Consider the following 27,501-nt stretch of genomic DNA (forward strand, 5'->3'; position numbering starts at 1 on the left):
CCCTAAATTAAAATGTCACAGGCCTGTTGGGGAGGCTCGGGTTTCCTGGCCGCAGAACATGAGCCTGCTTGATAAAACGATTTTGGTTTTGATAAATGTGGACTTTCTGTGGCAAAGACAAAGGCACCCTTGAGTCCGGAGGGGAACCTAAAACGGTACATTGCTGAAAAGTATTTCCTGATAATATTTTTAGCACCTGAAAAAAAAACATTTTTTTCTCTTTTTCGCCTGTGCAGTTGGGTTTTTTTTTTTTGAAATGTAATGCCCAGCAGTAGTGGGGCCTTGTGTTAACCCCCAGTCTCCCAGGCTGGGCTGCAAATCGGCCCAGGATGAAGGCCGTGGAAGGTCAGCAAGGCCTCTGGGGGGCACCAGCCTGAGCATCTCACAAAGCCACCTCGGGGATTCCCCTGAGCAGCTGGGTGGGGACACCCCGTCTAGGCCAACCGCTCCCACCATGCCTGGAGAAACAGTCCTTCACTGGGTGCATCTACTGAGCACCAGTGTGTGCCAAGGGGTGGGCTGGGCTCCGGGCTAGCCCTGCTCCCTAGAGGCCCCCAGGGGACCCAAAATCTAGCTCAGAAACAGGCTCCCCTGAGCCATGTGCTCAGGAGAAGGTCAGCAGTGCTGAGGAGGGGCCACCGCAGCCTGGGCAGCCTGCTCGGAGGAGGAGGGTGCAGATGGGGAGTGGGGGCCCAGGCAGGAGTGGGGAGGTCTAGGAGGGTCAGAGGTCGCCACCCCCCCCTTTAGCAGGGAAGTTGTGCTCCAGGGCCCGTCACCCCATCAGGGTTGGTGCTGCCTGCTCTCCCACCTGAGGAAACAAATGAAGAGAGGGCTTTCCAGTGGGCCCCAAAGCCACCCAAAGAGGGTAGAGCTTCACAGAAAAAAGACAAATTAAAAAGCAGGTCCTGCTGTGTTCCCACCACAGTGACCAGCCTCCTGGCAGCTCTCAAGGCTGCCCTGTGGGGGCCACATCCTGACCCCACCTGGCCTGTGCTCTGTCCAACGAGGCGAGGCTGCTGCACCCTTCCTCCGACCTTGACCATGACCTCCATGCCGCGCCTGGCTCTGCGCTTCCTGACACCTACCCCCTGGCCAGGTGAGCTGGCTGGGTGCCAGGACGGGGTAGAGCAAATTCCAGAGGGTTCTGTGTGTGTGTGTGTGTGAATGAGGGTGAGTGTGTGGATGCGTGTTGTCTCCACATGTGAGCATGCATGCGGGAATATGTGTGAGAGAATGAGTGTGTCTGTGTGAGGTACATGTGAGTGTGCACGCATGTGTGTGAATGTGTGTGGATGTGTGTGTGTAAGTGAATGGGATTGAGTAGGAACCCACCTTTCCTCCCCAGGTTCCCACTGAGAGCAGTTTGAGGTCGGGATTCTGTTCCCAGCGCAGCCTGGCAATTAGATATCATCTCTGACTTTTTTCCTCCAAGGGTGGGAGGGCTTGACCTTTCTCATCCTTCATTTCTTGGAACCATGGTTGTCCTACTGTCTGGGGGTTTTCCAAGCCAGAAGCTGGCCCCAGGGCTGGCCCTCCCACAGCTGAGCAGGGTGGGACTAGGGCGAAATTTAGGAGGTGCCCACTCTCAGGGTGGTGCCAGTGCAGGGTCGGCCCTGACAGTGGGCACCTCGTTAAATTCTGGGCCTGGCCCTGACACCAGCCTAAAGGGTGTGAACATTATGGGAGGAAAACCACCAAGCACAGAGTCTGTGTAAACCCATAAGCCTCAGTACCATACACTCACACACAGAGGACCCGTCCACTGTTTCTTAAAAATCACATTTAATGTTCCTTGCTCTGACTGCAAAATAATGCATGCTCATTGAAGACGTTTTAGAAGATAGGGAAAAACAAAAAGCCAAGTGTAAAACCACCTAGAACCTCAATGGTAGCCGCTGTTACCGGCCTGGCTCTTTCTGCTTGTCTTGGAGGGGTGCACCCTGGTCTTCAGGGGCCCCAGGCTTGGCTTGCAGCCACGCATCATCCAACACCAGGATTCTGAGAGCAGAGAGGATGAGGGGTGGGGTCTGAGGCCCCAGAGTCAGGCCCTGCACTGGGCCTGGGGACCCAGAGGTGGGCCAGATGCCGTCCCCCTGAGGAGGGACAAACACTCAAAGAGTGACATCCAAAGTCAGCGGTCCTAGAGAAAGGAGAAGGGCTGGGATGGCCACAGGCTGGGGACACGGAATCTGCATTGTGACCACTCCCACCCACCAGGCATCTATCCACTTGACCCCCACTTGCCCCCAGGCCCACATGGACCAGTCTTCCCCACTGACAGCTGTTTTACCCAGGAATCTCCCTGAGATTCTCTTGCTGGGAGGTTCCCTTGGGTCCCTGAACTCATCGGGAAACCTCCTGGGGATTTCTCCTCATGTGGCCATGCAGGGCAGAAACACCTTGTTTAATGCCCTGAAGTCTCCCAGGCCAGGGGTCACCCTTATATAAGGCCAGATGGGAAGCCTTGCCTCCTGTGGCCGGAAGCCAGTGTCCTCAGGCTCAGGGCTAAGGGGGCAGCAGGCGGCTGGCCTCTGGCCATTTCCAGAACGGTTCATGCAGGCACTGCTCAGCCATGGTGGTCCTCGATTGACACTCTGGCAGGGGGATGAACGAGTCCCCTGGCCGGGCAGCGACCCAAAAGGGCATCCTGGAAGCCTACCCCCGGGCCCAACATCTCAGGCAGGCCTTAGATTCTGTCCCAGAGCTGCTCCCGGGGCAAGGCGCCTCTTCTGGGCCGGCCCCAGGCGGGCGGCTGAGGACCCACGCAGCAGGGGATGGCCCCCGGCGCAGGCCGCGCGCCCGCGAAGCCCCCACCTCGCTAATGGCCGGGCCGGGGCAGCTCTGAGGCCGCGGGGGCCGCGGGCCAGTGCCAGGCGCGCCAACAGCAACCGGGGCTGACACGGCGTCCGCACCCCCCGCCCGCAGGCCTGGCTCTTTAAGAGCCGCCCTATTTGCATGGCCCCGCCCCGCCCCCGCGAGCGGCCGCCGGCCGGAGACTTAAAGGGCGGCCCAGAGGCGGGGCGGGTCCGAACGCGGTCCCGCCCGGCGCCTTCTCCGCAGAGCTCCGGCCAGAGCCGCCCGGCCAGCGGGCACAGGGCGCAGGCACCGGGCGCGGGGCGCGGAGCCACCGACGGAGCAGCCGTGCTTCTTGCACCGCCGCCCAGCCCTGCCGGCCACTCCGACCGCGGCCTCGCCCCAGCCACCCGACCGCGAAGCCCCGCTCTGTCCCGCTGCGTCCCCGCTCTGTCCCGGTTCTGTCCCGCTGAGTCCCCGCTCCGTACCACTCCGACCTGCTGCGTCCTGCTGCGTCCCGCTCCGTCCCAGCTTCGCACCCCCCGTCCCCGCTGCGTCCCCGCTCCGTCCCCCATCCGTCCCCCCGTCCGTCGCAGCTCGGTCCCCTCTGTCCCCGCTCCGTCCCCGCTCTGTCCCGCTCCATCCCCTTTCCGTTCCTCCCTCTGTCCCTGCCTCAGTCCCGCTCCGTTCCCTCCGTCCCTGCTCAGTCCTGCGCCGCCTCCGCCCGCCGACCCCCGCGATGTCACGCGGCGCCGCCTGGGCGCTGATCTTGGCCGTGGCCCTGGGGCTCCGGGCGCGCGGGGTGCGCGGCGCGGTGGCGCTCGCCGACTTCTACCCATTCGGCGCGGAGCGCGGCGACGCTGTCACCCCCAAGCAGGACGACGGCGGCTCGGGGCTGCGGCCGCTGTCCGTGCCCTTCCCGTTCTTCGGCGCGGAGCACTCCGGACTCTACGTGAGTAACCCCGAGCCCACGGGGGGCGCCAGGGAGGGCGCTGCGCCCCGGCCCTGCCCGCCGGCCCCGACTCCCGCCGCCGCCGCCAGCAACTTGGCACCGCGACGGCCAGAGGTGGAATGAGGACAGCGCTTCCTCCCTCCGGCAGCCAAGGCCGGACAGCGGCCCGAGGGAGAGGCGGGCGGGGTGGTGGGGGCGCGAGCTGCAGCCTGGCCACCCTGGCGAGTGGAGCGCGGCCCGCCCCTGCCCAGGCCCCTGTCCCTGCCTGGCCAGCCTGGACCTTGGAAAGTGTGCACGGAGCGCGTCTGCTGGCGACTGGTCCCCAGCGCAGGCGGGGGAGTCCTGGCTCCGTCCTGGTTCTTTCTGCCACAGCAATCTGGCAGCAGGCACGTGCTTCCTGGGGCCTCAGTTTCCCAATGGGGCACCTGGCCCTTTCAGTGCCTCACCTGGCCTGCCAAGGTCTCAGCCCCTCCCAGGGCTACTTTGGCCCTGCCCTCAGGTGACACCTGAGGCCCTGTGCCAGGAGGCTGGGACCCCTGCCCAGGCGTTCAGGGCAGAGCCTGTATCTCTGCAGACCCCCACTGGGTAGGGCAGCAGCTGGGGGTGGTGTGGGGACTCAGTGGGCTTGTCCTCACTGCCTTTCTCTCCCTCCCCTCCTGAGTCTAGGGGTTGGCCACTCAGGCCCACACCTTCCAAACAGGACTCCCAGAGGGGGCTCTGGAGCTGGGACTCAGGAGGGCAGGAACAGCTGAGTCAGGCTGAAGGAAAGCCCTGAGTGCCAGTTCCATCTCCGCCGCTCCCAGGGCAGGACCCTGGGCCAGCCCTTCTTAGGCCACTGAGGGAATGAAATATTGCACCTCATCACTACATCAAGCATTTACTGTGGGTGGGCCACTGTGCACTGGCACCCCACCATTCCCTGAATGGCAGCTAGAAAAGTGTTGGGCCAGCCTGATATGCTGTTACCTCCAACACCATCTCCCAACCATGACCTCGGCCACTTCCATCACCATCACCACCACCACCTCTACCACCTCTATCATCAACCCCACCATCAATCTCATCATTAGCACCACCGCTTCCACCATCCACCCTGCCATCAACCCACCATCAGCACCACCATCTTCGCTGCTAACTCCTCCCTCAGGCTGTCACCTCCTCCATCAGCACCTCTTTCGACCCCACTACCAGCATCTCTTCCACCACTACCAACATCAGCTCCACCATCTTCAACACCACCTCCATTACTACCCACATCTTTGGCACTATTGTCATCATCCTTACCCACCACTATCCATGTGGCCTCCACTACCACAGCCACCAACATCACTGGCTCCCTCCACCACTGTGACCACTGCACAGCCTGGCAGCTACCTTTCCCATGCCTGTGCAGGAAGGCCTTCTCACCTTGGTGGCAGCATTTGGTGATATGACAGTGTTGGGAGGAGGCAGCTGTTCTCTCTGTAGATGCCACTCAGCTGAAAGTCCCTCTGGGCCAGGACTTGGACAGAGGGGCAGGACTGACTTCCAGAAGTATGAGGTAGGCAGGGCAGAGCTGTGCTCAGGGTCTGCAGGAGCCGGAGGAGGCCCATACATCTTAGAAATGGGAAAACTCATGCTGGCACCATCTTAACAGAACACTGTCAAAATGTTCCTTAAGCATTTGGGTCAGGTTCAACTTTCCCACTCAAAGTCACAGGTGAAAATATTATTAAAACAGTTGACCCTCTTAATAGCCTCACCAAAAACATCTACCCTTGCCAAAACAACTGGAAGAAACGGTTCTAAAGTGGAAAGATCTGCAAGCAAAACAAATGGTTTCATCAGAAACGAACATTCTGGCTGCTAACAAAACATCTATCTCCATAAGAGCTTTTTCCTGAAACAAAGATATTATTTGAAAAACACTTGCCCGTGTAGACATAGTGAGCCCACTTCACCTTCTCTTTACTCGGTGAGAAAGACACTGGAATTCTTGAGAGAGCAATGCCCAGGACGCCTTGCCTGGAATAACTATGAGGGCTCTGTGGTCAATGAGGGAGCAGGAAGGTGGGACGGGAGGCATGTTAGAATTAAAGCCAAACAGAGAAGGGAAGGTGTTTATTCCATTTATCCTGAAGCAAGTGGATCTGACCAGGGCCTGCCCATGTCCACCCTGGCTGAGAGGACACTTCCTGCATGCCCTTGACCTCTGACCCTTGTCCAGCTGGGCACCACATCAGTCCACCCTGAGACCGGGCACCTGTGTCCCGCAGAGTGAGAACCCTCCATGGGCCACCCCCTCGCTGGCCTCTGCCCCCTCAGTCCCCAGCCCATTGCTTGGCAAAGAGCAGGCTTGTTGGGTAAATGGATGGATGGTTGGATGGATGGATGGATGGATGGATGGATGGATAGATGAATGCCTCAGCCCTCTGACACTGACCACACATCACACGTGGAAATTAGAAGTGACCCTGCATAGAAACAGCACACAGACTATGGCCTGAGCAAGGACTCAGTCCTGAGGCACATGGGGTGGCCCTCCTTTCTGGAAGGCACCCATCATTTCGCTTCTTTCTCATGTCATAGCAGCTGTATGTGGTAGGTTGTAAGGCTCTGAAAACCGCCGCGAGTCCATTTTACTGCTAAGGTTCTAAACACAACCCAGGCCACTACTGCTGGTGGGCATGGAGCCTGCACCAACCCTGCTGAGTGGGAACTTTCCTGCCGGGAGCTGCACGACAGCTCATGGGTGAAGACAGCAGCTGTGCCGTGGCCTATCCACCTGGGACCCGCCCAGGTGGAGTGTGTGCTTGGGGCAGGCGTGGGGACTGAGAGGCAGTGAGCCTGGCTAGTGGCGATGAGGGGGTTCCTGTTTCCCCATGGAAGCCCCCAGGGGCCCCCGACCAAGGGTAGGGTCTTAGGGCCATAAAGGAAGATCTTGGTTTATTTGGCATCAGGAGCCCCAATTGGTGGCCTTGGGTAGGATGTCGCCTCTCAGCCTCTGTTCCTTTGTGGAGGAAAGGGGGTGCCAGGTCAGCAATGTCTGTGAAGGTGCCCACGAGGGACCCACGAGTCTGTTGCGGGGGTGCAGTGGCCAGGACGTGGGTGCGGGGCCTGCCGATCGTGTCTCCAAGACTGAGCTGTTGGGGGTGGTGCACAGGGTGGTGCCTTCTCAGGGTCCCCTCCACTGATCCCCCGAGGGCTTCCTCCAGTCCCTGCTGGCCTCTCACCGGCAGTGCTGTGACCCTCCTTGACCCTCCTGTCTTTTATAACGCCATGGGGCCAGTCCCAGAATGTTGAGCCCTGAGTGGGAGGTGGGAAGGATTTGAGGCTGGGCAGGCAGTGGCCCCTGCGGAGCCTGAGGGAAGGAGGAGTGTTGACAGTTGATTTGACCCAAGCTCTGGCCAGCAGCACCTCACTCTCGTGTCCCGAGGCAAGGCTCAGCTGCACACCCATGTCTGCCCACTCTGCTGGCCTCCCCACCCTGCCTCTCCCATCACCCACCCAGGGGAGCTCTGCAGGCCACCTGTGACCTGTGGCTAGTCATTTCCTCCAAGAGCCTCAGTTTCCCCATCTGTGCAGCAGAGCTCCCCCATCTGAGTATGCCTGTGACATATGTCCAACCATTACTGTCACAGCTGTCTGGCCACCAGCTCCAAGCTATCTGGAAAACTCGCCCTGACCCTCAAGGACAAACCCAGTGAGATGGAGGCAGTCTGGCACCAGAATTCTGCTTTTTTCTGAACTCACGAAATCCCCGAGGAAACCCCCGAGCCCCCTGGCTGGGAGGAGAGGCCGTAGCCCCCGAGGGGCAGACAGGGTCCTGGGCTGCTCTTCTGCAGGCCCCTGTCCACCAAGGCCCCCACGCTGTGGACCAGCCCCTCCTTGATGCTCCCTTCCTGCTGGTGCCTGGGGAGGAGGGGGAGCAGGAGGAAGAGGATCCAGGAGGTGTCACTGGGCGGGGGTTGAGGGAGGATGCTGCAGTGATCTGGCTCGAGGTTTAAAGTACATCTCTAACTTCACAGTCTACCTGCAGGCAGTATCACACTCCCTCAAGTAGAACCTTCCAACCATGTTCATCCTTTTCCCTCTCTGGCCTTCATGCTGTTGTTGTCACATGCTTCACTTTTACACGTTATAAACCCTCTGTTATGATTTTAGTTTTAAATAGTCAACTATCATTTAAAGAGATTAAAAATTAGAAAAGTCTTTTATATTTATCCACATGTTTACCATTTACTAGTCTTCTTCGTTCCTCTGTGTAGATCTAAATTTCCATTGGATATCATTTTGTTTCTGCTTGAAAAACTTCCTTTAACATTTCTTGTAGTGCAGGCCTGCTGGGAATAAATTCTCTCTGTTTTTTAATCTGAAAATTTCTTTACAGTCATGTGTCACTTAATGATGGGGATACATTCTGAGAAATGCATCATTAGGCAGTTTTGTCATTGTGTGAACATCAGACAGTGTACTTACACAACCTAGATGGTATAGCCTACTGTACACATAGCCTACATGGTACTAATCTTATGGGACCACCATCATATATGTGGTTCATCATTGACCGAAACGTCATTATGCAGCTCATGACTGTATTTACCTTCGTTTTTGAAAGCTATTTCTGCTGGGTGGGTGTAGAATTCTAGGTTGACTTTGTTTTCTTTCATTTCTTTAAAGATGCTGCTCCATTGACTCTGGTTTGCATAGTTCCTAATGAGAAGTCTACTGTCATTCTCTGTTCCTTTATGTATAATGTCTTTTTATCTCTGACGGCTTTCAAGATTTTCTTTTTACCACGGCTTTCCAGCAATTTGATTGTTAGATGCATTAGTGTGAGGGGTTTTTTATGTTTCTTCTGCTTGGGGTTCACTATGACTCATGATTTGTGGGTATATAGTTTTCATGAAATTTGAAAAATATCTCAGCCATCTTCAAATAATATTTTCCCTCCTCCTTTCTCTCCTCTTATTCAGAGACTCAAATTCTATATATATTAAACTGCTTGCTATTGTCCCAGAGCTCATTGAGGCTTTGTTCATTTTTATTGTCTTTTTTCTCTCTGTCCTTCATTTTGGTCATTTCTATATTTATGTCCTCAAGTTCGCTAATTTTTTCTTCTGCGGTATCTAACTTCCCATTAATCCCATGCAGTGTATTTTCATTTCAGATCTTTTATTTTGTGCTTATATAAGTTCCATTTGATCTTTTATGCATCTTTCATTTCTCTCATCATTATGTTGACGTTTTCTTTTATATCCTGGGCATATTTTTAATCTTTATAATAGTTGCTTTAATGTTATTATTTACTAATTTTAGCAAGTAAAATTTGAGTACAATATTTTCATTATATACTTGCAATCTAGCTTTGTTTTTCACAGTGATACAGGCTAGCAATTCTGAAACTTTTGAGAAGATGAGTAAATATATTGAGAATAATGGGGGCCTCAGTGGTGAAGATGGGAGTTGCAAATATAGAAAGGAAGGAGCATAAAGTGAAACCTGTGGTTTTGTGTTCAGGATTAGAACTAGGTATATCAGTATAACTCATGCTACATATGTTCGTATATTATGACAGAGGGATGTAGACATAGGTATATATGTATGTGTACCTGTGCATATACATGCACACATATTTCCCAGCTCTGTCCACTAAGAGGAATGGAAGCAATGACACCCCAATAGTAGTGAGCACTCCTAGCACTCAGATCTTGGTTTCTAAGCACTAATCTCCACTTAAAGGAACCAGGCTCTTTGGAGATTATATGGCTGTGGCAGGAAAAGTACGAAATGAGCCTGGAAAATCTTGTTGTGTCAGAAAGTAAGAAAGTGCTCAAAGAATGATTGAGATGTGTCTTAAGAACAGAGGTATTCTGAAAGGTGCTGTCACTGGCTGTGTCTGGGAAAGTTTGAGCATTAAAATCATGATAGTAGCAGATTTTAACCAATTAAATAAAGGGGGAGCCAGTGAGTTCACACTGATATAAGTAAATAAATGTTTCAATCTATAAATGGAGGAGGAAGTAGTTTTGTTAGGATTGCATCAACGTTAAGTTTTCTGATCTGGGTAACTGTTTGCCTACATGAGAGAATGTCCTTGTTCATGAGAAATACACACTGAAGTGTTTAATGAGTAAAGGGTCATCATGTCTGAAACCTACTCACAAATTGTTCAGGAAACATTCTATCTATTTATCTAGAAAGAGAGAATGATAAAGCAAATGGGACAGAATCCTAGCAGTTGGTGAATGTGGATAAAGAGTACGAGGGAGTTCCTTGGAATACTCTTGCACTTTTTCTGTAATTTTGACATTACATCAAAACATACAGTTACCCTGGCAAATGCCGTCTGTTGGGAACACCCTCATGTCTGTGCTGCCACAGAGCACACACCTGACCATCCTCACTGGGAGGTAAGCCGGCCAGCTGGGAATGACCCAGGGGTCCTCGTGCCTCGGCTCTTGGTGACTCTATGAAGCTAGAACTTCTTAGCTAGAAGTGGCCAGCTTGAGAAACTGTCCTCCCAGTCAGCTATCCATCCACTCACCACTGACTCATTCACTAATTCGTTCATTCATTCATTCATTCCAAGCCTCGACTGAGCCCTTGATCAGAGTCAAGGAGTAGACACACTAGAGCAGCAGTATGTTCTCTTTTTAGTATTACAATCATTTTTGTCTATTTTGTTCACTGTGCTGTCCCAGCTTCTGGCAGAGTGCTAGCTCCTAGAAGCTGATTATTGGGATGATACCCCCATAATTCCACCATCCAGAAATAAGCACTTTTAACATTTTGGTGAAATTCTTCCTGATCTGCTTTCAAACATATTTAAGGTTCTACAAAACAAACTTGGGGTTGCCATTTCATACAAGTTTCTATTTTGCATATTTCTCTCAATGTTATACCATGAGCATTTTCCCATGCCTTAAATTTGCTGTGAAAACATGCTTTTTGGTATAGTATAATATTCCATCCTGTGGCTATACCATTTATATATGATGGTTTTAACCAGTCACTAGTTGTTGACTATGTGGGTGGTTTCAGTGTCTCCCATGATGCTCTGGTGCACATCCATCCCATACACACTTTTATTCCAGAGGTGTGCACTGGCCCTAGAATCAGTGTTTTAGCCAGATCTTCCTGATACCTGTCCAGGGCCCCACCTGCAAAGTGCTATTCCTCCTGAGGATATCCACCAGCCTGCCCTCCTGCTCACGGGTGACCTTGGACACTCCTAACCCTGTGGGCTCAAGTCTCCCCTGCCTCCCATTACAGGTAGAGGACTGACCAAGACAAGCCGTCCCCACAGGGCCCCAGCCACAGGCGCTCCTGTGGCCCACTGGCTTCCAGGCTGGACAGGGTGTCCTGTGGTCCAGTTGATGATGGGGGTGGGGGCAGTGGGCAGGCCCCAAGACAGAACAAACTGGAAGAGCCTGGGCCCCAGTGGATTGGAGTCTGCTCCCACGGGTCTGTGACCAGGCGGCTGGGTGGGCAGCCCAGCTGGTTTCACCCCATACCTCCTCTACAGGGGGCCCAGCCTCGGAGCCTGAACATCCATAAACTGGTTCTTTACAAAGTAGGGCAAGTCATTCATTAAACGCCTACTGTGTGCACAGCCACTGCACTGCTCCCTAGCCCTAGGACTCAGCACATGCAGAAGTCTGAGTTCTTCAGGCTGAGCCCAGGGGAGGAGAAGTGGAAATAGGACAGTGTCCAGGCATGGGTCCCTGACCCCAAACCCTCCACATAGTGGGGCAGGCCCAGACCACACTGTCCTCTGGGCTGGTCCAGAGGCTTGTCCAGGGCCAGACACAGCTGCTCAGGCCCTGGAACACATTCTGCAGCAAACATTGCCTGTTGCCTGCTCTGGACATTGGGGGCATCGGGCACAGGCAGCCTCAGAGGCTTACTGGGGATGGGGCTGTGGTCTCCAAGGAGTGACCACTGTTCCCAGAAGTGAGACTGGCAGGCTGAGAGTCCCAGGTGTGTGTGGGGAGCAGATACATACCAGGTCTGCATTTGGAGATTGCATCTCCAGCTGTGGTGGCTGCCGATGACAGTGGACCCAATGGTGGCCACAGAGATGCAGGGTGGCCAAAAGGAGGCCCTCTGTCTGAGGTATGGACCAGGCTGAGGGCAGGCAAGATCTAAAGAGAGGCCAAGAGGCAGCCACTCAGGCTGGTGATGGACGCGGAGGGAGGGCATGGATGCCCAGGCAATGTGGGACTGCTGCCCACAGGCAGGGCATGTCCAGGGCCTCTGGATAGTTGGGCCCTCGCCCTGGAGGGATGCCTCGCCAAGGTGTACCAGAGGTGAGGCTAGGAGGAGGCTTTTCCAGGGAGGGGGAGGCAGGAGCTGCCATCTACACAAGGAAGTTGAGGGGCCAGTGGAGAGGGAGGACAGCAGGAGGGACAGGACGTGGGAGGGACAGGTGCTTGGACGCCCTAGAGAGGCAGCCCCTGTTGGAGGGGCTCAAGGGCCTGGGCTCAGGGCCACAGGCAGTGCCACGAGGCCCTGCAGGAGACCAGAGGGTGGCAACAGGGAGGCCCTGGATGCCAGACAGCAGGAGAGAGGACATAGCAGGAAATGCCACCCAGGGCCCATAGGCCAGGAGGGCTCAGCCTGGGAGGGAAGGACGGGCTGCTTCTCCAACACCATGCTTCTCCTTTCCCACCCTCCGGGGAATCCCTCCTTCTCCGCCCCCACAACTGGGCACTGAATCCAGCACAGCCGCCCCTCCCGCGGATGGCGGCCCTGGCTGGCCCTAGAGGGAGCTGCCTACCCCCATCACTCTTGCTCTCCTGCAGCCGTGCATGCTGTTCCCTGGGTGCTCAGCCAAGGGCTAGCCGCCCTCCTTTCCGACTGGGCGAGCAGGGGGGTCTGGGTCTCCAGGGCTCAGACCCCACCTGGCCCTCCCAGGGGCCCCAGGGGCCCTGCCCACAATGCCCTGCCAGCAGGACTCCAGCCCCCAACTGTGTTTGTGGGAGGAATTCTAATTACCCAGAAAGCTGCCAGGAAATAAAAGACATGCCTACATTTTTCAAAACAAGCTTATAAAAGGCCTCAGGGGCTTTATTGTTCTATTTTGGCAGAGAAGTCAAAGCAGGAACCAGGGCCCCGCCCTTTTGATCTGATGTTTGCAGAGCTGGGGTGCTGCTGCCGCGTGCGGGGTCCCTGCCTCCCCTCCAGGCCCGCCCACCCCTGTCAGAGCAGCCCTCTGCCCAGCAAGGGTGGCACCAGTGAGCCCTCAGCTCCCCAGCTCAGGGACCAGCCAGACATACGTCACATGCTTTTGGCTGGAAGTCACCTCCGAGAGGCTCTCCAGGACATTTCCGCTCTTTCCTGGTTTTATCCAAGTCGGAAATGCCACCAGTGCCATCTCTCTGTGCTTTCCCCTGAACCAGCAGAGGGCCAGCACTGACCTGCAGGAAAGGCGTGGGTGCCCCCTGGCCAGCCCCTTCCTGGTCACAAACGCCCCTGCCCCCAGTCAAGGACGGGCCTCCTCCATGCCCCGCAGGCCCCCTCGGAGTTCACAAAGTCACTGCAGCTTCCTGTTGCATATGGCCTTGGGGCTGCCCCAAGGGAATGCCCAGGCAGCGACCAGTGACTCCCCCACCAAGATCCTCAGCCTGCTCAGAGCCTGCTCCCCCACCATTGACCGCAGGCCCCCTGCACCCCACCTGGGAGAGGGGGGTACGGGGGGGCGGGGGAGGAGCGGCACGGAGGCAGCACATGCTGCCTGCCCCCGCCCCTGCACTCAGCTCCGTCCACCACACAGACTTCACCAGGCAGCCTGTGTGCAAGTCCTGCCCTGGATTGTGACACCCAGAGAGGCGGCCCCTGTTGTGGGAGTGGAGTGTGATGCCAGAACTGATCCTAAGGCCTGGGCTTGGGGAGACCAGAGGGTGGCCACAGGAAGGCCCTGGACGGCAGGATCCGCAGGCAGCGGCTAGGAGAGCCTTGAGGGATGCCAAGCAAAAGGCCCTGAGGGTCAATAACAAGCACATCCTCCTTCCTTCCTGCTTCTGGATCTCCCTGCGTGTCTGCAAATGACCCGATGGGCTGGGCTGGCTTCAGGCCCTCACAGCCAGCTGGTGTGGGGCAGCATGTTCCAGACCCTGGACCCCAGCAAACATCCACCCAGGCCCATGGTCAGGTTTCTGAGAAGTCAGTGGCTGAACAGCATGCTAGTGGGCCCCCGCTTCTCAAAGTCAAGGATGGGGATTAAACCTTGCTACTCATTTAAGAACATCTGTTAAGCGGGTGAGGAGGCATCAGCAGGAGGTCGGGTCTCATCCTTTTTCCTTGTTCTCCATGTCTGTATTGGGTGTTTTACAAAGTGCTTTTGCAGGTAGAAAAAAATAAAAATAAGATTTATACTCTTCAGGAAGTAGCGTCTGCCCAGTCCTGAAGGAGGAGAGGGACCCAGGTGTGGGGCAGAGAGGGACGGCCACATTGCTCCCGCACCCCCAGCTCCCTGCCCTGGGTCAGCTGCCCCCAGCCCTCTGGTCCCTCACCCACCCCACCAATCCCACCAGACATTCGGATGTTCTCATCTGGATAAAGGAAGTCCGAGGAGGTTCCTATCCAGGTGAGAGCGCCCGCCAGCAGCCTGCTTGCCCAGAGCCTGGGCCCCTCCCCGCCTTCTCCGCTATGGTCCTGGCCCTGCCCTGCCCTGGCAGGGGAACAGGGCCGGCTTGTTCTGCCTCCTTCCTGGACCCCCAGGCTCCGGGCCCACACTTCTGTGGGGGAGGGCAGCGGCAGTCTGGGGCGGGGGCAGTGAGGAGAGCTGGATGAGGCCAAGTGCTGGCAGGCAGGCAGCAGGCAGGCCAGGGGCCTCTGCACACACCACACCACCTGAGAGCTGGACTTGCACTTCAAAGGCAGGAAGGAAAACTCAGCGGTCTGTGTGGAGGAGCCACAGCGGGGAGCAGCGAGGCCAGTGGAGGAAGAGGGAGTGCAGGCTGCGGGGAGGGGTGGTGCAGGCAGGTCCCAGCCGGGCAGGTGGCCCATGGCCGCCTGCAACTCCAGCCCAGCCCCAGGGACCCCCACTCCAGCCTACCTTGGCCTCCTGCCCCTCCTGACCCTGCTTCCCCTCCCATCCAGAGGCGTCTTTTCCATCTGTAACTTCTCACCCTTAACTCTTTTTTCCTAAATACATGCAGAAAAGGGAATGCAATGTACATATACAGCAAAAGAGCAAATGTAAGGCAAACCCTGTGGAACCGCTCCGAGGTAAGGCAGAACATTGTCAGCCGCCAGCCCCTAGCCCCTAAGGTGTGCCCCTTCGCGACGATGCCCCTCACTCTCGTGCTATGTGGCAGCCCCTTCCCTGCCCTCCCACCACACATCCCTAACAAGACCTTTGTAAACTTCCTCTAAATGGAAGCAGTGTGGTCTGTTCTCCTGCACTTGCCTTCTTCACCCCAGATTGTGTTTAGGCTCGTTCATCGTGTTTTCTTTGGTGTCTTTGTTCATCATCATTGCTGTGTAATTGTGTGAACAGACTACAAGTTGTTGATCTGTGTCACAGTGGTGGACATTTGGGGTTGTTCCTGGTTTTAGACTATTCTTATCAATGCTGTCTATGAAACTTCTGGAACACATGTCCTGGTGCCTGTAAGTACACTCTCGTGTAGACTATACAGCAGGAGTGGGATTGTTGGGCCACGGCATGCCCTGGCTCCAGCTCTGTTAGATGCAACATCGTGTGGGTTCCCACCGCACGGCACCCTGGCCAACACTTTTGCCGATGCGGTACTTGTGTCCTGGTGTGTGAACGTGGTTTCAGTGTTCTTTTTCATTAATGACCTGAGCACATCTTGTATATGTTCCTTTACTATTGGATTCCTCATGCGTAAAGCTGCTGTTCAAGTCTTTCTCCTCTTTTCAATGGAGTTAGCTTTTTCTTGTTGATTTGTGGGAGTTCTTTATAAACCAGGTGACAAGTGTAGCAGATGTCTTTCCCATTCTGTGCCTTGTTTAACTCTCTTTAATGGCATCTTTGGGTGAATGGATGTTCTTAGTTTTAATGCAGTACATGTATCCATCATTTTTTTCTTTTTTTTTTTTTTTTGGTGAGGAAGATTGGCCCTGAGCTAACATCTGTTGCCAATCTTCCTCTTTTTGCTTGAGGAAGATGGTCCCTGAGCTAATATCTGTGCCAGTCTTCCTCTACTTTGTATATGGGATGCCACCACAGCATGGCTTGATGAGTAGTGCCTAGGTCTGTGCCCAGGATCCAAATCTGCAAACCCTGGGCCCGTGAGGCAGAGCATGCGAACTTAACCACTACACCACCGGGCCGGCCCCCCATCTTTATTTTTATGGGTATAGAATATTGCACCTCATTTTACAATCACTCCAAAGTTGTGAATACATTCTCGCATGTGATTCTCCAGCCATGTTTTGCTGCATAGTTTTTGTCGTTCACATTGAGGTGAATTACACACCTGGAGCTGGGTTTTGTGTATGGAGCAAGGTCAGAAGCATGCGGTTCCCATTTTAAGAAAAGCAGAACCACACCAGCCCCCCTTGTTGAGAGGGCCACCCTTCCCAGGGCTCCACAGTGCCCCACTGTCAAAATTGAGCATCCTTGTGCGTCTGGGTTCTCCTGGCTCTCTCTCACCTGTCCCCGAGCCAATTCCATCAGGGTTACTGTGGCATTGTAAGAGATCTTGGTATCTGTCAGAGAGGGTCCTTCCATCTTGTTCTTCTCAAAAGGGTCTTGGTTATTCTTGGCTTTGCATTTTCATATAAAATTTAGAATTGGCTTATCAAGTTACACGCACACACATACACACATCTGTTGGTATTTTTATTGAGACTGCATTGAAAATATATATATATCCATGTGAGGAGAACTGATATCTTACAACATTGAGTCATGCAATCCAGGAACATAGTACATTTCTATATTTATTTAGGTTGTCTTTAATGTTTTCAATAAAGTTTTAGAATTGATTACAGAGAAGTCTTGTGCATCTTTTTTAGATTTATTCTTATTTGATATTTTTATACTATTGTAAATGGTGTCTTTAATTTCTTTTCTATTTATTACTGGTATGTAGAATCACAACTGATTTTTTACATTTCCTAATTTTCCTAACCAGACCAAACCTCTAATTAATTTTACTCGATTATCTGGGGATTGTTTTGGATTTTCTACATTCACATTCATAGCATACGAAACTAAGGACACTTCTGTTCTCCCTTTGGAATCATCTTACATTGGACTCATTTTTTTGTCTTGCTGTGTTGGCTCGGGTCTCTAATGTATTGTCTAGTAGACATGGTGTTAGCAGAATCCTGGTCTTCTTCCTAATCCCAGAGAGAAAGTGTTCCATATGTCACCATTGAACACGATGTTTGTTCTTGTTTGTTTTGAAGACAGCTTTTATCAGATTAAGGATGTTCCCTTATATTCCTTGTATTCTGAGAATTTTTATCACAAATGGATATTGACTCTTATTAAATACCATCTCCATACCTATTAAGATGATTATATGAGTTTCTCCTTTAATCTGTTAAATTGGTCATTTAAATTAATTAGATTAGTTGGTTTTCTAATGTAAAGCCTGGCTTGTATTCCTAACAAAAATCTAACTTGGTAATAATGAATTATTTATCCTATTTACATATTGCTGATTTATATATTTATATCAGTTTGCCAATAATTTATTTCAGATTTTGGCAATTTTTAAATAGGTGAGATTGGCCTGCTATTGTCCCTCTATGTACTGGCCTTGCTCAATTTAGTATCAAGGTTATGCTAGCCTCATAAAAGGAATTCTTCTATTTAGAAGAGTTGCATTTCTGGAGTTATTTCTTGAATGTTTGGTAGAACTCGCTGGTGATGCCATCTGGACCTAGAGTTTTCTTGGTGGGAAAATTTTGAATACGAATGCAATTTCTTTAACGATAATATAAAAAAATAGGTTTTCTAGTTCTACTCACATTTGGTAAATTGTGTTTTTCTAGGAAAGCTTCCATTTTATATACAATTTCAAGATTATTGACATAAAATTGTCAAGGTCTGGGATTTGATGGTACCCTCCTTCCAAGCTAATGTTAGCCTGTTACTGATTCGGGGATGCTGGCAGAAGACCCAAGACTCCTGGGTCGGAACAAAGGACATTAGAACTCGTGGCACAGCGAGTAGCGCAAGCATATTGTTTGCGTTGGTGTCCCTTGCTCCCCAAGTCCCACGGGGCAACACAGAGGGGCCCAGGCAGATGGTACCCACACTATGGGTTTGTGTCACAGCCAAGAAAGCCTGACCTTGGGGAATCCACCTCTTTTACAGCAAGCCTGCTTTCTGTCCCCAAGGAGACGGCACTTCATCCCTCAAGGCTCATCCCCGCAAACACAGCCCTAAGGTACGGATATGGCTCTGGCAAAGAGCAGACAGAGCCTTGCATTCTTGGCGTGCCCAACAAAAACATGCAGAGGCACCCAGGGCCCATGGCAGTTTGTCTTTCTCCACGATCCACCTCCTCGACCCCACACATTCTTGGCCTAACTCAAAATTTCACATGAGTCTGCTGTTCCATCAGGCACTCTGATTAATCGGACCAACAGAGGCCAGGACCAAAGCGTTGAACTAAGGCTCCTCTCCACAGGACTACGAGCAGCAGGATGAAGTCCTGCAGCGTGGACTTCAGCCATGCTCCCAGGTCGCAGGTGCAGCCAGCTGTGCATAAGTCCCGGCGAGGCCAGTAGGTCATTTTGAATAAGCCTAATGCAGCCAGGAGGCAGCCGAAGGCCAGGCTCTTATCCATTATGACCCACACAAGAGTCCAGACTGCTCTGCTCAGCTTTGACACCATCGCCAATAATTACAGAGGCCATAAACGGGCCAAAAATGTGACCCCATCAGAGTGACCATCTCGTCCTGCTTTACCCGGAACCTTCTCAGTTTTAGCACTGAAAGTCCTAGAAACCCCCTCAGTCGCAGGCAAACCAGGATGGCTGACCCCCTAATCCCCACCCACATGGAGAAACATTCCGTGGCTTACTCTCCCCAACACGCAAACGTACGACCCAAAGGGACACAGGCCACCCCAGTTTGGGATTTGTCTTTGAAGATGATTTGGTTGCTGCTACACCAGTTTGGTTAAGATCTGTGGGCCATGTCACCAAGCATTTGCGGCCTCGATCACCACATACAACATAACCCAAGGTCAAGTATGAATGCATGTCTGTAAGACCGAGACAAGGTTGTGCCACTTGTACGTTTACATGCGGGGGGGGCTCAGGGCCCACATTTGGGTGTCAGGCACAGCAGAATAGCTTGTGACCAGCGTGTCCCCACAGTTTTTCCATTTTTGTAGCACACACAGGGATACAAACCCAGCATAGGTCAAGTTGGTAGCCACAGGTGCTGTCTGACTCAGGGGGCCTATGGGGGGCTTTGCCAGGTGCTGAATCTAGGGGCAAAGGGCAGTCATTGTTCCTCCACCCCTGTACCCCACCCCCAGGTCTGAGGTGGTCCCTGCCAGGGTGCTGGGGTCGATGCTCCCCCTCCACAGCCATGACACCAGTGTGGCCATCCTGGAAACTATTACTCACCTTCTCCCCTCATCTCCCTGACTCACACCTGGACCTTTCACCTGGAGGGTTCAGGTGCAAAAGCCACAGGGGCATTTGTGTAAAATTTACAGAGACCCATTACGCCCCACTCTAGCCACGTGGACCACCCTAGATGACAGCAAGCAGTGTCCTCAACCAAGTGACCTGTGTCGGTCCAGCAAGAGAATCCAGGTGGCCAAGCCAGAGTTGAGTTTGAATCCTGAGGCCCCCTTTAGGCTGGGCTGCACTGGAGGTTGTGCCAAGCAGGCTGGCCTGGGGCTGCTGTTAGGACAGAGAGAGACGGGCCATCATGGCCAGGAGTGATCGGATAGAATCCCACATTTTCAGAATAGGCCTGCATAACCCCACATCTGCCCCTCCCTCTTGTCCTGGTCATTACCCAGAGAGCAGCCAAGAGGAAATGAGCCCTGAGAATGGCCACATTCAGTGAGCAAACTGCCCGGCCACGGCGTGTGGACCAGGTAGACAGGTGGCAGAGGCAGAGGTCTTTGGAGCTGATTTTGGGGGAAGCTGATCCAGGGGTTGGCAATACCAAGTGCCTGGGATGGTGGGGGCATAGGATGTTCATTGGACACTTGACTATCAATCACTGTGGAGTGGCCTTTGAGATAAAGGGCCCTTCACTGTCAGATGCAAATGGTCCAGGAAGTTGACAGGGTGGCAGTGGTGTGACTGAGTGGGCTATCAGGCTGGAACAACAGCACCATAGCCTGGAGTAGTGAGACCCCAGTGACGGCCTTGGGAGGGGTCAGAAGGCCCCACAGTGAGATGAGCAGGCCAGCTCCTGGGGGAGGCAAGCCTGGCAGCAGCTCCCGCAGCAGCAGCACAGAGCCCTTTTCTTCCGCTGGGTCCGTGGTGGTGGCTGCAGTGGTGACCTGAGAGGCGCCTCCATCGGCAGCTGGGTCCCTGTCAGTCCCATCAGAGAAATCCCACCTCATGGGCACCTACAGTGACCCACCCTGTCTAATCAGTGGCCCCCGTTTGTTCCTACCTTAGTGGGCCCCAAAGAGGGGCGTCTTTAGTCAGCCGGGCTGGGCTATTCCGCGTGGCAGAGCCAGCAGTGCGTGAGGGCTGGCGGGCTTTCTCTGTAGAGGGCCAGGGAGTGAACACTTGCGGCCTTTCCAGCCATAAAGGCTGTCTCAACACTCAACTCTGAGCAGCCACAGACAGTATGTGAACGAATGGGTATGGCTCTGTTCCCACAAACCTTTGTTTACAAAACCAGACCAGGGGTCCACGAGAACAGCCCCCAGAACCTGGCCCAAGGCCTGGTGTGTACGGCCTCTGAGCTATGAATGTTTATATTTTTAAAGGCTGTAAAAACAAAGAACGGAAGAACATGCAATAGAGACCGTATGCGATCCACAGGCCAAAAATATTTACTACCTGGTCTTCACAGAGCAGTCAGCTAACCCTCGACTAGGTCGTGTGCAGCACCCAAAGTCCATTAGAACTCTGGTCTGTCTGGTCCTTAAGAGCATCCTAGACGGCCAGGGTGACGCTTCCACTTCTGCCCACAGTGCTGCCTGCCCTTCCCGGTTTCCCGAGTCGGCATTGGGGCTGGACGGCTGCTGCCGCCCAGTGGACACCATCGGGTCCAGCTTAGCTGGACCATCAGCAAACCAGGCAGGCTTTTAGGGGACCTTCTGTGACTCGAAGGCCCACTTGGCTAGTGGCTTCGCTTCGGGCGCTGGAATGGGAGACGAGGTTCCCCTGGGGGAGCTGCAATCTTCTCATGTAAAACCGAGATGACTCCCCATCTGGGTCATTTCCATTTGGCCAGCCACCCTGCTGGGCCCTTCCCTTGTCAGTGGTCAAGTTCAGGTCGACCCATCCCAACTGGGGATATTGGGCTGGAGAGTCACACTCAGCTTCTACAAGCTCTCATCGCTGGCCAGCAGCACCCGTCTTTAAACGGGGTGTAGCTGGGCTCTGCCTCAGGCAGGGGTCGCTGCTGGACTGGGAGATGCCTCAGCTCCAGCTGCTCCTGCCCTGCCACTCCGGACTCCATAGTCTCTGCAGAAGGGCCTGGAGCTTCGAATCTTTAGTGCCTTCTTATCTCTCAACTGAGCAGCCCCGAAAGGACCCCCGACGCATCCCAGAGGAACGTGCAGGCAGCAATTACACATTCAGACACGGAGGCCACGTGGCCCAAATCCCACCCACAAGGTCCCTTAAGCTTCCCCTATGAGAGGCCTGCTCCTGAGTCAGGAGACCATGCTCTCACCTCCGGGAGCAAAAGGAGTCGGGGGATGGCCGGCGTGGGGGAGGCTGTCTTCCTCTCAGCCTTTAGCTCCAGGTGGATGCCCATGCCCCCCTTCCCCCACCCCTGTGCTTCCTGTGTACTTCCTGCATCCAGAGGGCACCTGCCTGCCTGCCTGCCCTCCTTCATTCCTTCCTTCTACTTTATTGAGATATAATTCACATACCATACAATTCACCTTCTACATCCATCAACACAATCAATTTTAGAACATTTTTCTTACCCCCAAAAGAAACACTGCACCCGTTAGTTGTCATCCTCCAACCCCCTGATTCATCCCAACCTAGGCAATCACTAATCTACTTTCTGTTTCTACGGATTTGCCTATTATGCACATTTCATATAAATAGAATCATACAGTCTTTTGTGACTGCTTTCTTTCACTCAGCATAATGATTTCAAGGTTCATTCCTGTTGTAGCGTGTGTGTGTGCTTCATTTCTTTTTATTGCCAATTAATATTCCATTTATTTTTATTTATCCATTCATTAGTTGATGGACATATGGGTTGGTTCCACCCTTGTCTCTGTTCTAAAGTCCGGACAGTTTCTTCTGACCTGTCTTCTAGTTCCAGTTCACTAATTCTTTCTTTAATTGTATTAGGTCTGCTCTTAAATCAATCTACTTACTTATTTAGTTTTAGTGATAGAATTTCTATTTGGTTCTTTAAAATTGCTTTTTAAAAAATAATTTCCATGCCTAATGATTTTTTTTCATTGCAGCCCTTTTTTTTAATCAATTTTCTGTATTGTGGAAGATACACATAATATAAAACTTACAATCTTAACCATTTTTAAGTGTACAGTTTAGTAGTACTTAGGACATTTATGTTGTGCAGCCATCACCACCATCCATCTCCAGAACTCTTCATCTTGCAAAGGTGAAACTCTGTCCCCACTAAACATTAACCCTCCACCCCCTCCCCCGCCATTCTACTTTCTGTCTCTATGAATTTGATGACTCTGGGTACCTCATATAAGTGAAGTCACACAATATTTTTCCCTTCGTGACTGGCTTATTTCACTTTGCATAATGTCCTCAAAATTCATCCATGTTTTAGCACATGTCAGAATTTCCTTCCTTTTTATTTTATTTATTTATTTATTTATTTTTTGTGAGGAAGATGAGCCCTGAGCTAACGTCCATGCTAATCCTCCTCTTTTTGCTGAGGAAGACCAGCTCTGAGCTAACATCTATTGCCAATCCTCCTCCTTTTTTTTTCCCCTTTTTCTCCCCAAAGCCCCAGTAGATAGTTGTACGTCATAGTTGCACATCCTTCTAGTTGCTGTATGTGGGACTCGGCCTCAGCATGGCCAGAGAAGTAGTGCGTCGGTGTGCGCCCGGAATCCAAACCTGGGCTGCCAGTATCGGAGCGTGCGCACTTAACCACTAAGCCATGGGGCCGGCCCTTTCCTTCCTTTTTAAGGATGAATAATATTCCAATGTATGGTTAGACCACATTTTGCTTATTCATGCATGCATTGATGAAACTTGAGCTGCTTCCACCTTTTGACTGTTGTGAATAATGCTGCTCTGAATGTGGGTGTACAAACATCTTTTTCCAGACCCTGCCTTCAATTCTTTTCGGTGTTGTTGTGGACTAAATTATGTCTCCCCCAAATTCATATGTTGAAGTCCTAACCCCCAATGGATCTGTATTGTGAGATGGGGTCTTTCGGGAGGTAATTAAGGTTAAATGAGGTCATAGGGGTGGGGCCCTAATCCCACAAGAAGAGGAAGAGACACCAGAGATTTCTCTCCCTCCTCTCGTGCACAGAGGAAAGCCCATGTGAGGACACAGCAAGGAGGCAGCCATCTACAAGCCATAAAGAGAGGCCTTACTAGCAACCAACCCTGATGGCACTTTGATCTTGGATTTCTAGCTTCCCAAATTGTGAGAAAATAAATTTCTGTTGTTAAGCCACTCAGCCTGTGGTATTTTGTTGTGGCAGCCCTAGCAGACTAATACAGATATATACCCAGAAGCGGAATTACTAGATCATATGGTAATTCTATTTGTAATTATTTGAGAAACTACCAACTTTTTCCACAGCAGCTGCACCATTCTACACTCCCACCAACAGTGCACAACAGTTCAGTTTTTCCACATCCTCACCAACACTTGTTAGTTGCTGGCTTTTTTTTTTTTTTTGTGAGGGGGACCAGTCCTGAGCTAACATTCAATGCCAATCCTCCTCTTTTTTTGCTGAGGAAGACTTGCCCTGGGCTAACATCCGTGCCCATCTTCCTCTACTTTATATGGGACGCCGCCACAGCATGGCTTAACAAGCGGTGCGTCGGTGCGTGCCCAGGATCCAAACCGGCAAACTCCGGGCTGCCGCAGCAGAGCGCATGCACTCAACCGCTTGCGCCACTGGGTGGGCCCCATATTTTCTGGCTTTTTGATAGCAGCCATCCTAATGAGTGTGAGGTGGTAGCTCATTATGGCTTTGATTTGCATTTCCCTAGTGATCGGTGATGTTGAGCATCTTTTCATGTACTTATTGGCCATTTGTATATCTTCTTTCGAGAAACATCTATTCAAGTCCTTTGCCCCTTTTTGGGGGGGGGAGGGGTGAGGAAGATTAGCCCTGAGCTAACATCTGTTGCCAATCCTCCTCTTTTTGCTGGGGAAGATTGGCCCTGGGCTAGCATCCATGCCCATCTTCCTCTACTTTATATGTGGGACGGCTGCCACAGCATGGCTTGATAAGTGGTGGGTAGGTCCGCGCCCAGGACCCGAACCCACGAACCCCAGACTACCAAAGCAGAGCGCATGAACTTAACCACTATGCCAACAGGCCAGCCCCCTTTGCCCATTTTTTAATCAGGTTGTTTGAGTTTTTGTTGTTGTTGAGTTGTAGGAGTTCTCTATATATCCTGGATATAAATCCCTTATGAGATATATGATTTGCAAATATTTTCTCCCATTCTGTGGGTTGCCTTTTTACTATATTGATAGTGTCTTTTGATGCACAAAAGATTTTTAATTTTGATGAACTCCAGTTTGTCTATTTTTTTCTTTTGTTGTCTATGCTTTTAGTATCACATCCAAGAAATTATTGTGAAAGTCAATGTCATGAAGCTTTTGTCCCATGTTTTCTTCTGAGTTTTATATTTTTAGTTTTTATGTTTAGGTCTTTGATCGATTTTGAGTTAGTTTTTGTATATGGCATCAGATAAGGGCCCAATTTCATTCTTTTGTATGTTGATATCCAGTTTTCCCAGCACCGTTTGTTGAAAAGACTTCCCTTTCCCCATCGAATGGTCTTGGCACCCTTGTCAAAAATCATTGACCATATATGTGAGGGTTTATTTCTGGGCTCTCAATTCTATTTCATTGGTCTATCTGTCTGTCCTTATGCCAGTATCATACTGTTTTGATTACTGTAGCTTTGTGGTAAGTTTTGAAATCAGGAAGTGTGAGTCCTCCAGCTTTGTTCTTCTTTTTCAAGATTGTTTTGGCTATTTTCTTGATGAAATTTTAAAGCTTGTATTTTCTCCCTTTGAACATGGTTAACAGTGATTTTATAGCCTGTGTCTGATGACGCCAATATGTGACATTTCTCTTATTTCTGCTTGCTCCTGGTAGTGGCGTCCTGCTTCCTTGTGGGCTTGATTATCTTTGTGTCCTAGATTTTGTATTTGAAAAATTACTTATATGAATAACTCGAGGACCAAGATGATGCCATCTTCCCCCAGAGAGGGTTTTTCTTTGCTTCTGCCTAGCACCTAGGGATGCTACCTAGTGGGAAACACCTTAGTCCAAGTTCCAGGCTCGAGGTGCCCTGAATTGCTCAGGGGAAGGGCAGGTGGAATGTAGGTCTGCACAAGGACTGTTTACTTTGGGGTCACCCTGACTGTGAGGGGAAGCCTTAGAGGTCCAAGCTGAATGTGGGCCTTCATTAGTCTCCTGCCTGGAGCCAGTTCTGAGCTTTGACATCTCTCTCTCCTTCACCCCATGAGGCTACTAAAATTACAGGTCTGCTTTGCAGCTGTTGCTTCTAAGTCTGCAGATGCCAGGCTCACCTCCAGTTTCCCCTTGTCCTCGATTTGGAATCGAAACTCCCCCACTCACTCATTCACTTTTTGGTGCCTTTAAGAAGACAGGTGTATTTATCCACCTTTTTTCTTGGTCTGGATTACAGAGCCTGCCCTCACCCAAAGGGAAGTCCAAAGGATCTTTTCTAAAAGCACAGTTCTGACTACAGTCTTCCCAGGAGTGAATCATGAGTCTAGAGCCGGGCTCTGTGATCATTGACTCACTCAATCCTGCCCAGCACCCTGTGAGGCCAGAATTAGTGTTAGCCCCGCTTATAGGTAAAAAACCAGAGCACAGAGAGGTGAAGGCTACCTTGCCTCATGGTTGCACAGCCAGTGAATGGAAGATCAGGCTTGGAACCAGTTGTGTCTAGCTGAGGAGATGCAGCTCCTCCTCCTCTGCTTTGGAGCCTTCTGCGGCTCCTACAGCCTGGAGTCCTGAGCACAGAGCACCCCCATCCTGCCCCCCACCTGGCCATTGAGGCCCTTCCAGCCTCCCGTGCCCATGCTGGGCCCTGCCCTTCCCCGCCTCTGCTCTGTGGGCACTCCTCCCCTTACCACCCTGCACGCCTCCCACTCATCCTTCCAGAACTGGCTCCAAGGCTGGGACTCTGCCCTGCCTTCCCAAATCCCCTGGCTAGAGTGGACAGAGGAGCTGGGGACTCCCTGACTCCATGGCAGCAGCCCAGGGCCAGCCATTCTGCAGGGCAGCAGGGCAGCAGACAGGTCAGAGCCTGTGCCCTTAGCACACGGCCTGTCCAGGAGGGGATGGAGCGGGCCGAGGGGTCCCATGTCAGGGACCAGGAATTGTCAGGGCATCTGAGGATGCCCTGCCCAAGGCCAGCTCGCCCTGGGAAGGAGCCTGGTGGAGGAGGCTAGGGGAGGCCACCCACAGCCCCCCATCGGTCCCCCTCTGGCTTTCTGCCCTGACAGGTGAACAATAACGGGATCATCTCCTTCCTGAAGGAGGTTTCTCAGTTCACCCCCGTGGCCTTCCCCATCGCCAAGGACCGCTGCGTGGTGGCAGCCTTCTGGGCGGATGTGGACAACCGGCGAGCAGGGGACGTGTACTACCGGGAGGCCACCGACCCAGCCACACTGCGCAGAGCCACGGAAGACGTCAGGCGCTACTTCCCCGAGCTCCCGGGCTTCTCTGCCACCTGGGCTTTCATAGCCACCTGGTACCGCGTGACCTTCTTTGGAGGCAGCCCCTCCTCCCCTGTGAGTGTTTGTCCTGGGGAAGGGAGGACATCCAGCTGGGGCCCAGGGTGTACTTCCAGGGCCCCCGCCTTGCTGAGGTGGGTCAGGGGAAGATGGGCTCAGGGAGGGAAGTCACTCGGCCAGGGTAACAGAGACCAGTTGGAGAAGAATGGAGCCTCAACCCTCCCTGGGCCTCCTGGAAGCCATCTGCCTCCAGGAAAATGCCAAATGCCCCAGTACAGGAGTTCACACACTGGGTAGATGCGGAGGATCTGTGTCAGAAGGGTTTCCATTGGAACGGTTCAGTACTCAAAAGGTTAAACAGGAAATTTATTCTGTTTTGCACTTTATTCCTTGATAATGCCAAACATCACAAAAACGTAAGCTTGAGAATAACTAACCACTTTGCCCAGCATGGGGAATTTGGGGGGTGGATCCCCCATAAGGAGGCCAGCAGGTGCCCCTCTGGCAGCAGATGTGTTTGCTGAGCTCCTACGGCAGCCAGGCCTGCGCTAGGCACTGCATCCCCACCGGGCACAAGACAGAGGGTAACTCTCTAGAGAAGAGGCCCAGGGGTGCCGAGCGGGCTTTCCAAATCCTTTCTGTTTGTTCAGGATTTAATAGATGTTTACCTAGGGCACCTCAGTGGGGAGGAGGCAGGCAGTGTTCTGGGCACTGGGGAG

The 27,501-nt window shown here is 52.4% G+C and overlaps 1 protein-coding gene across 1 annotated transcript in view; it reads left to right on the plus strand.

Moving 5' to 3' along the window:
- Positions 1–3,532: 3,532 nt before the first annotated feature.
- SNED1 (sushi, nidogen and EGF like domains 1) overlaps positions 3,533–27,501 on the plus strand; it is a 75,860-nt gene continuing 51,891 nt past the window's right edge. The window contains exons 1-2 of the mRNA XM_058533361.1: positions 3,533–3,745; positions 26,552–26,839. Of these exons, the coding sequence (XP_058389344.1) occupies positions 3,533–3,745; positions 26,552–26,839 (501 nt within the window). The remainder of the gene's footprint in view (positions 3,746–26,551; positions 26,840–27,501) is intronic.

The sequence above is a fragment of the Diceros bicornis genome, chromosome 37 (assembly GCF_020826845.1).
Source record: "Diceros bicornis minor isolate mBicDic1 chromosome 37, mDicBic1.mat.cur, whole genome shotgun sequence".
Classification (NCBI taxonomy): Eukaryota; Metazoa; Chordata; class Mammalia; order Perissodactyla; family Rhinocerotidae; genus Diceros; species Diceros bicornis.